The sequence below is a fragment of the Lygodium microphyllum genome, chromosome 18 (assembly GCF_053477565.2).
Source record: "Lygodium microphyllum isolate KBCC chromosome 18, Lygodium_microphyllum_v1.1.10, whole genome shotgun sequence".
Taxonomy (NCBI): Eukaryota; Viridiplantae; Streptophyta; class Polypodiopsida; order Schizaeales; family Lygodiaceae; genus Lygodium; species Lygodium microphyllum.
Genome location: NC_141152.1, coordinates 136,630,953 through 136,640,027, shown reverse-complemented (window position 1 = coordinate 136,640,027; position 9,075 = coordinate 136,630,953). Strand labels below are relative to the sequence as shown.

The following is a 9,075-nucleotide window of genomic DNA, read 5'->3' as shown; positions in this document are numbered from 1 at the left end:
AAATATTCACATGATTCTTAGTTGTCCCTTGGTTGATGTGCCCATGATGACTTGGCATAACTTGCTTCTAGGCAATAACATATCCTCTAACCACTTTTCAAATTTTAAGGTGTTATTCTTGTAACCAAAAAAATTTGGAGTTGATGATAGGAGAAGTTACCTCTCTTTGTACCTAAAACTTTTAAGAGTAGGACATAATAGAAGCCACTTGTACATCAAATAGTCCCACATCAAGTGATTGAGTATTTGCATCTATCAATCTTTCTCATGTTCCAATTGATCAAGAAAAAATGCAAAATTATGCTCTTCCCAAGTGTGTGAAACACATACATAGTCAAATTCTAATAGCAACATTAGAAATAGAGAAGAAAAATAAGAACATTGTATTAATGTCTACAAAAGGCCAAATCAATGTATGCCTCATGAGAGATATATAGAGGTGAGTGAAAGAAAGAAAGAATTATTAACTTCTACTAAAGACCAAATTGGACTATGAGACATATCCATGTACAAGAGAATATCCTCGTGGTATCACGAAAGTGAAAAGTGTGAAAAACCCTATCTAAAGTGCAATAGTGTATGCCTCATCATCTAGGCGAGCCATCAATGTATTCAAGTGTGTCTATTTGAGGATGTGAGAGTATATGTGTGTGAGGTACAACAATGCCATGCAAATCTAACTCCATCTAGAGAAGAACTAGGATGTAAGATGTGATAGCGCAAAGGGGAGGCGACTTCCTAGGTACAAGAGTTGGCATGGCCAACCAAGTACATCTCATGCTATTATCAAATATGGATGACCTCTCTCAAATGTGAGTATGGTCACCTTTGGTTAAAGGTGCTAGATCATTGTGCGACTTTGATCTCCTGTGCTCTCTGTGGATACCCCTCTCAGTTTCATGGTCCCCGTGTTTACATGTCATTGAACTAGTGTTGCCTCTTAATAAAACTTTGTTAGAGATGTTTATTGTACTCACACCTATGTCATTGCCATTGGTAGGGATACTCTTAACTCTTTGGATCTCTAGTATATAACAACCCACGTATCTTCAATTTGTAGTACGCGTCATCATCATCGAAGATTCATTAGGAGACAAAGATTCATTAGTTCAACAATATTTTAATACCCAAGTTCATGCTAAAATATGAAAAAGACAAAAAACCATCATATGACTTATAAGAACACTTATAAATTCAATTTGTTTTTTAAAAATTTCTTTAAATTTACTTGCATTACATTTATATCAAGGTGAAGTAAAGTCCATTGTACTTCAAGTCTCAGTATAGTCTATTGCATGGCTACATGAGCATATGACCAAAGTGCTTCCTAATGTGGCCCATTTGCCTCTCCATTTAGTTGTTGGACATTTGTACGCAATACCTTTCCTTATTTATTTTTCAACCTTAGAAAATGTGGGTTTCTGCATTGTTTGATATATTTGGATTGCCAAATATAGACATGCTATAGAGTCTGGATATATAGAGTTTAGACATGCTTTAGACACACTCCAAGATTTGGACAGTTATCCCTCCCTCCAAGAGGAGAGGCTAGAGGGCAATTCAACCTTGTGAGGAGGAGAAATGCTATCATCAGGTTTGTGATTGCCACTTGTTCATCGTTAGCCACACATGGTTTGGCAGAGGCACTGGTAAAATAACACCTTACGCATCCCTTCTCATTCTCTGCGCACAGAGCAAGATTAAGAGGGGCACCACCATACACTTGCACGCATGGTTGCTATCTATGGCAGAAATAATTTTGTGCTTTGCCTTGGCATATTTTTTCCGCAAGGGGATCTATTAATCTAACCATTATTTTCTCAGGAAAAACAGAGCCAGACAATGCACTTTGTGCATAATGGACAAGTGATTCTTTAGAGAGTATTGCCCTCCTTCATCCAATCAACAGTGTCAATGTACATATTTCTTGTGTTCGGTTGGTTAGCTGCTCAATCTTCATGCTTCAGACAAAGTACTCAGCTACAATACTTGTTTGACAAGCTCCCTGGTCATGCTTCATGCTTCAGACAAAATACTCCGCTACAATACTTGTTTGACAAGTTCCCTAGTCATGCTTCATCCCGAGAATTCTGCTTTCTGTATATGATTAGTCAATAACACTTCCTGCAGGACTTAAAATCAGTTCTGTAATGAAGTATTCGTGCTTGAAGGTTCAATTGAAATGTCAATATTTGTGGTGGTTCTGTAAGGCTTCAAAATTTTCCGGTAAAAATGAAAATCCAATCTGAGTTGTCAATATGTGGCTAATATGCAAAGCTTGAGAAGTGTCTGATACAAAAATGGCTAACGAAGTACTCTGGCTTGAGGATCCAATCCATATTTGTGGTCAACGTGAAGGCTGCTCTTCTTTACTGGCCAGTTCGTTGCAGGGTCTTCCATCAGGGGCCTCAATCGTGCAATGCAGATTCTCTTTTTTGATTTCTCCGAGCCAGGTAGCCCAATTTCTGTCAGAATTTAAAGTTTCGGAGTTCCCCACCACCACAAGCCCGCATTTTGCCCTCGTAAGCGCCACATTCATCCGGCGAGGATCACTCACAAATCCAAGCTGACCCATTTCATTGGCACGAACTGTACAGAAGATGATTACCTGCAAACACGTACAATAACTGCTAAGCAAGTTCTTAAGTTAGTGACATGGACTTGAAGCAGAACTGAAGAAGCACCTCCTTCTCTCGCCCTTGGAAGCCATCCACAGTCTTTACTTCCAAGCCTGAGTATAAATCATGCCCATCTTTTTGACCACGAAATATCATGTCCTCCAGAAGCCTCACCTGTAAAAAGACAAGCAGGTTTACCAAATGCAAAAATAGTTCAAAATACATTTCATAAAGTTTACTTCAAGCGCTGCTAAAGTGGCATATGTGCCTAGATGATACAGATCTAGTCAGTGGAACTTGGTCAATTGGTACCTGCAACTAAAAAACCATACTGTACTTCTGAGGTATAATTGGAGACTTGACTGCATAGAAACTACACTGCTACTTCCCAAAACTAAACATCCTTTATGTTGGGTTTATACATCAAAAGCCAAGCATGTCTGATCTCCCATGACACCTGCTTGCCAGGAAAGTAGTGATTTTTCAAAGGAGCAAGCAATCTCATATAGAAGCAAATGAAAGGAAGGACAGATTGGTCTGCAAATCTCTTAAAGTTACATAGAGGAACAATAATCATTCGAAGATAGCTCTCATCAGCCCTACTGTCCCCCTGCTCCAGCACCCGGAGCAACAATTCGCTTATATGAACAAATGGAAGCAAGGATGTGTTGATCTGTAAATTTGTAAGGTCACATTGAGAATATGAGTCCTTCCATCCTCCTGTTCATCTTTGGAATGGCCATTGTGTTCCACTAGAGAAGATGCCTAGTTGCTTTTATGTAAAATCCACGTGGACTTCACCAACTTCTGTGATTTGTTATTTTATTGGAATCAACATCCAAAGGAATGATAATAATGACTTCATGCTTTGCAGTTGGACATATCATCATTCATCCAAGGAATGGCTATGGATGTCGCATGAAAAATCAGGAGGAAAAGCTAAGGATTTTGACCAGTAGAAACAGTTAAAGGATTCATTGATGACTCCATTTTGTCAGCAGTATATCTCACGAGGGAGAGTTCAATGACTCTTCCAGTATTGACAACCATTCTGCTGTAAACTGCAGCTCTCTGTCAGCAAAACATGATTATTTAGTATGAAACATCCACACTATACATGCCTATTTGCTACTGAGACTTGTATTGCATACTGAATCTTCTAATTGAATTTACAATCCAACAGCAAGTGACATTGTACTAGAAATCTGAAAGTTCTATCCACACAACTCTTTCCAGAGCTGTTTCATATTCCTCCAACTATGGAAGCCACATGTGGCACACTTGCTAGTAGCATTCGGCTAGCTTTTGCAACCATCTGAATCTTCATCATTAAGTGTGCACTTTTAGATCCATATTGACCTTAATAGGCTTGAAAAACGTTTGCAAGGGAAAATGTTACCTGTGCACTATATGGCGCAATGATCCCAATACCTCCACATCCACTTTTTATGTCACTTTTGGATAAAAGGAGACGCAAAACTTTGAACACCTAGAAGTAAACACACACACACACACACACACACACAGAGCACTGTTGCTGAGTAGCATGTGAAACAAATGACAACCTAATATGAGAAATGAACCTAACTACTTGGCAAGCAGATTATGAATCCTTGGATAATTCTGAAGAGAGTATACTTTTAAGCTCACTGCAACAGATGCTTGTATTTTCACTTAGATTGTTCAAACTTCAAACTATGCAGTTTGCTTTGTCAGTTTAACTTTCCAATAATATTCCTTCATATGATGAGTAACCTGAAATTAGTTCGTTGACCTAAAATTAAGCCCTAATTTTCGATTCTAAGAGTGATATCAAAGCCTCACCTGCCATTGGTCCTATAGACTCCTGCCTATCAAAGGTCTGATGAACTACCACATAATTTGTCAGAAGAGCGGTCACCTTTTGTATCAGCTGCCCTTGAACTTTCCCTGTTTTTCTCTGATACTTCTCTGTGTCAAACTCATGCAAAGGCATTATGTTGAGACACTGATATATGCACGTACTGCAGGTAACCTGTTGAGATACGGACGAATAGGTGATGAATTGAGGAATAAAAATATGTATGCTTTTCTGTTTTTTGTGAAATAAAGGTGGCTACCTATATTTCTTTCTTAGGGGATCCAGAACTACAATCGAGGCCATGACAGAGGGAGTACCTCCTGATTAGAAGATAGATATAGACACTTCTCAGACCTGGGTTGTTCTCTTCTCTAGAGGGGATTTTTTTCTAGTGGTCATTGCAACTAGTAGAGAAAGGACATTCACTTTTACTGTTAAGAGTATGGATGCCTCCAGCTAGAGGACTTCGACTGGCTAGAGTTCACAAGATGCTTCAGACTGAGGATCAGAGTAGTGGCAAACACATTACATTGAAATGGTTCCGGCAACACAACAGCGAGAGAGGAAGTTGCACACTGACCCAGACCCAGCCATCTACCTGTTAGATGGAAGAAGATATTGGGCTTATCAGAGGTCTTCCTAGAGATTACAGTGGGATCAAGGAAAGTGGGTGTGAAGGGCTCCATTTCTTGATGGGCCATGCTATGTGGCCTTCTTTGGGTACACCAGTAGGTCAGGGAGGAGGATTCAGATGTGTAGTATTACAGCAAAGCCAGCAGCCACCTCCCATTGGCGTAGATAGGGCATCTCAATCCATTTTAATCAGATATTTGGAGGCAGCTAGATGATAGCTTCATGCCTAGGAAGATATCCTTCTTCCTATGGCTATTACCTCACAAGAGCTTAATAGTTGGCACTTAGCTTGGATACAACAGGGATCTTGTGGCATGCACAAGACGTGGTGAGCTAGAGGAGACACAGAGGGAATACCTATGGGACTATCCTAGAGCTCACCAGTTATGGAGCACCCTCATGATAATATTCCACAACACAACAAAGACCATGGTCATGACCTCGGGGGCTGTAGCCTGGGTCACAGAGGCCCAATATGTGGATATGAGGATGTTCAGGAGGGAAGCCTTTCTTTCCTCATCGTAGGACAACATCTGAGAAAGACCCTACTCTCTAGATTACTTGCAGGCACAATGGATCTAAGGATACTGCCACCGATAGGAGCTGATTGCCAGTATAATAGCCTAGTACATTTGAACTGCGAGGTGCACTCATGCTATAGATGTTCAAGATGTATCCACAGTGAAGACTCTTTCGAGGATTTGGACAAAGATCATCCACACACTATGCTTGAGCGTTAAGATGGGAGAGGATACATGGCGGCTCTGAGAGGGGTCTTCTTGCAGACCTGGGACTCCGGTATCTTTTTTCATTGTGCCCCTCTGAGATGGTTTGGCACTATAGCCCACCAGATTGATTGCATGTGATATATTGAGCTATTCTTCATAGAGTTCCTTGTACTTTGTATTTTACCTCCAGCTTTTCTCCAGGTGTTATTAATAGAATTTTTTTTTCTGGGGGAAAAGTTTTTACTTTGGAAGAACATGACAGTGTAGGGCTTGATATATGAGCTGGACCACAGAGAAGAAAAGCTCTCAATAGTGTTGGAGCTACATCACATCAATACAAGGCCTCTAAAGGTAGTCAAGGTGGGACAGGGGAAAGAGGTCAAGACATAGGAGTATTGTTCCATTGGGGGTGCCATTCCATAACATGAAGAATAAGCTATTGTAGCCCCAAGCAAGAACATGGTATTTGTAGGTGAGTGCACGTGAGTCTCCTTGAAGCTGCTCTCATCATCCTTGATGTGAGAGTAATAGAGGACCAAAGTTCAGCAAGTGTGGGACACACATTGGGGCACTTGTCCTAAAGATCATCTGGTAGTGAGCCTTCTCGACATGCCACCTTGTGAGGCCAGCTTCTAGATCTCTAATCACAAGGGGAGGCTCAAGAAATTGCTGGCAGGTCAAGGTCTCCAAACCAAGGACTGTGCATGAAGATTGTGTCATGCATCTCAGCCTCATAGAGTAGGTGCTTACTATTGCTGACTGAGTGGCAGTAAAAGCCCCCCAGGTGATGCACCCTAGGTCAGCTATGTGTAGCAAGGAGTCCTACAAGTCTGCCTTGCATGCCATTGAATGTAGTGCTCCTTGTCTCCAAGCCTTGCTTGGACACCCCTTACATACCCCATATTGTTGCATCTATGCCAATTGATTGATTGTGAACTTCTTCTTACAAGCCATAGTAGGCAACCAACAATAGGAGGAAGCATGCCATCCTTAGTCACCATTTATCCCATCGGTGCTTTGAGAAAGCATCTCTGAAAGGCTTGGTGATGCTATCTCTTGCCTAGTGCTAACTCCTAGTGGGACACTCCATCTTGATGTATCTATGCAGAACAACCACCAATTGCAAGCCATTCCGGTAGCCAATCATAGGAAGGAGGATACCTTGGTTGCTAGTTTCCCTAGATGTGCATCCTAAAAACACATCTCAAATGCTCAGTAAGCTATGCTCTGCCTAGCACCGGCTCTTGCGGGGGCCCACTCATCATCATCTTGCATTTACATAAGCATATGCTTGTGTTGTATAGGAGAAGAATGTTGGGTTTGACTCACACCTACGCTCACAGAAGATTGTCAGTGATCCTCACTAGGACACTTGGTCACTTTTTACTCTTCTTGCGAGAGGGGTTTTCCCGCAAAATTATTCTCTTTTATTTTATGTGCCTATGTTACACAGTTTGGGCACTTAACGTGTTTTACACCTTTCGGGTGTGAACACACTCTAGCAACCCTACCCTAAGGTTTAAGGGTTGTAGTTTGTACTTGCACCTTACACTCTTTGATTATTGTATTGGGTGTCATGCCTTCACTGTCTTCACTCTCAAATGTACTCTCAGCTGAGCTTTGATCTCTGTGCATTCTCTCACCTCACATTTGGTATCAAAGCTGGCCCTCAGCTCAGTTCAGCCAGTGGCCACCATCTCCACCTGAGCTTCTCGGCATTCAGCCCCACCTGCCAGTCCAGCTCCTGCTGTTAGCTCAGTTCACCTACCAGTCTCTAGGTATTTGGGGCAGCTCTTGCCCGTTCCTAGTCCACCAGCGCCAGCCCACAGCTCCAACTCTCTGCGCTTCTTCCTGGAGGTGCCGCCAGTCTAACTGCACCCCCCCCCCCTCCAGCTTTGAGCCACCAGCTCCCTGCGCTCCTTCCACCAATGCCTGCCACCTGAGCAGTCACCCACCAGTTGCCTAAGTGCCGCCACCACAGCACCAACACCCCTAGCCCTGGTTAGCCACTGCCTGCTAGTTCCTGCGCCACCTGTCCTTTGAGTCACACGCCACCAGCGCCCACCACCTCAGCCACAAATCTGCCAGGTCCACTAGATCTGCCAACCGGAGGTCTGCTGCCTTGCTCCAGTTTGCCTCTGCTCAGTCAGCATTATCAGAGGTAAAAAGAAAAATTGATTACTTTTTAATTCAGATTTAATCTTCTTAAAGGGGCTTTTGCTTGGGCAGTGTATCTCTGTTCCAACACATGTCTGGGACACATTTCTCATAGAGATTTTGTGCATTTCGAATCAGAAATTTGGGGCTTTTGATGTCAGCTCAGACATTGGCAAATGTACATCAGTCAGTTTGCAATAGACTAAATTCGTGCATTTTGGGAAGGAAATTTTGCAGCTTTTGCATTTTTTGTGCTACTGAGCATTGTATGCCTTGGACAACGTGTATATCAGACAGTTTTTGACAGAGTGTGACTAGATTTGCTAATTACAGCAAAGTGTTTGCTGTAATTTCTGAAAATTCCCAGATTACCAGGTTGGTATAGCTTGAAGTATTGCTCTTGTGCTCCTTGATCAATGAGATTTACCATGGCCAATCAGGGAGGTGATGTATTCACATGTGTGTCCAAGGAGGATAGGTTGGATGGCAACAACTATTCTCTATGGTCTTTTATGATGAAAAATGTGTTGATTGCAAAGAATCTTTGGGATTATGTCAGTGGTGAAGAAGTTCGGCCTGGAGTTATGGCTTTTGCTACACCTCCTCTAGGAGGACGTGGACAAAGGGCAACTCAGCCCACTCAACCTGTTTACTCCACTCCAGCTCAGTCACATCCCTAGAGATCAGCAACACAAAAAGCATGGGACACATAGGATGCTCAAGCATTGTCACTGATTGCACTGGTAGTTCAATAGTCTATCATCCCCCACATTCGGTCTGCAACTTCTTCACGAGAAGGATGGCTGACCCTAGAGTAGATGTTTGATGGAAAAAATGAGACATGTATTTCTTTCTTGAAGAAAGAGCTTGAGACTGTGAAGATGGATGAAGGTGATTCTATGCAGGATCATCTCAATAAAATCCAGGACTTGCATGAGCAGTATATGAATGTAGATGAGTATTACTCAGATGTGCAGTTGATCTCTATTACTTTGAATTCATTACAACCCTCATATTTGGCCTTTCATACGGCCTTGAACCTCACCATGAGGAATTCCCCACAACCACTTACTTTCCTTCAATTAGTTAGTCTACTCTT

The 9,075-nt window shown here is 42.1% G+C and overlaps 1 protein-coding gene across 3 annotated transcripts in view; it reads right to left on the bottom strand.

The window, feature by feature from the left end:
• Nucleotides 1-1,222: 1,222 nt before the first annotated feature.
• LOC148021423 (uncharacterized) overlaps nt 1,223-9,075 on the bottom strand; it is a 128,481-nt gene continuing 120,628 nt past the window's right edge. For 2 of the 3 annotated variants that reach the window (XM_087699291.1, XM_087699293.1), the window contains exons 13-15: nt 4,018-4,107; nt 2,685-2,792; nt 1,223-2,608 (exon numbers count right to left, since the gene is read on the bottom strand). In XM_087699291.1, coding sequence (XP_087555417.1) covers nt 2,348-2,608; nt 2,685-2,792; nt 4,018-4,107 — 459 coding nt within the window. In that variant the 3' untranslated portion in view covers nt 1,223-2,347. Of the gene's footprint in view, nt 2,609-2,684; nt 2,793-3,298; nt 3,690-4,017; nt 4,108-9,075 lie in introns of those variants that run through there. The other variant, XM_087699292.1, reaches the window with a different exon arrangement.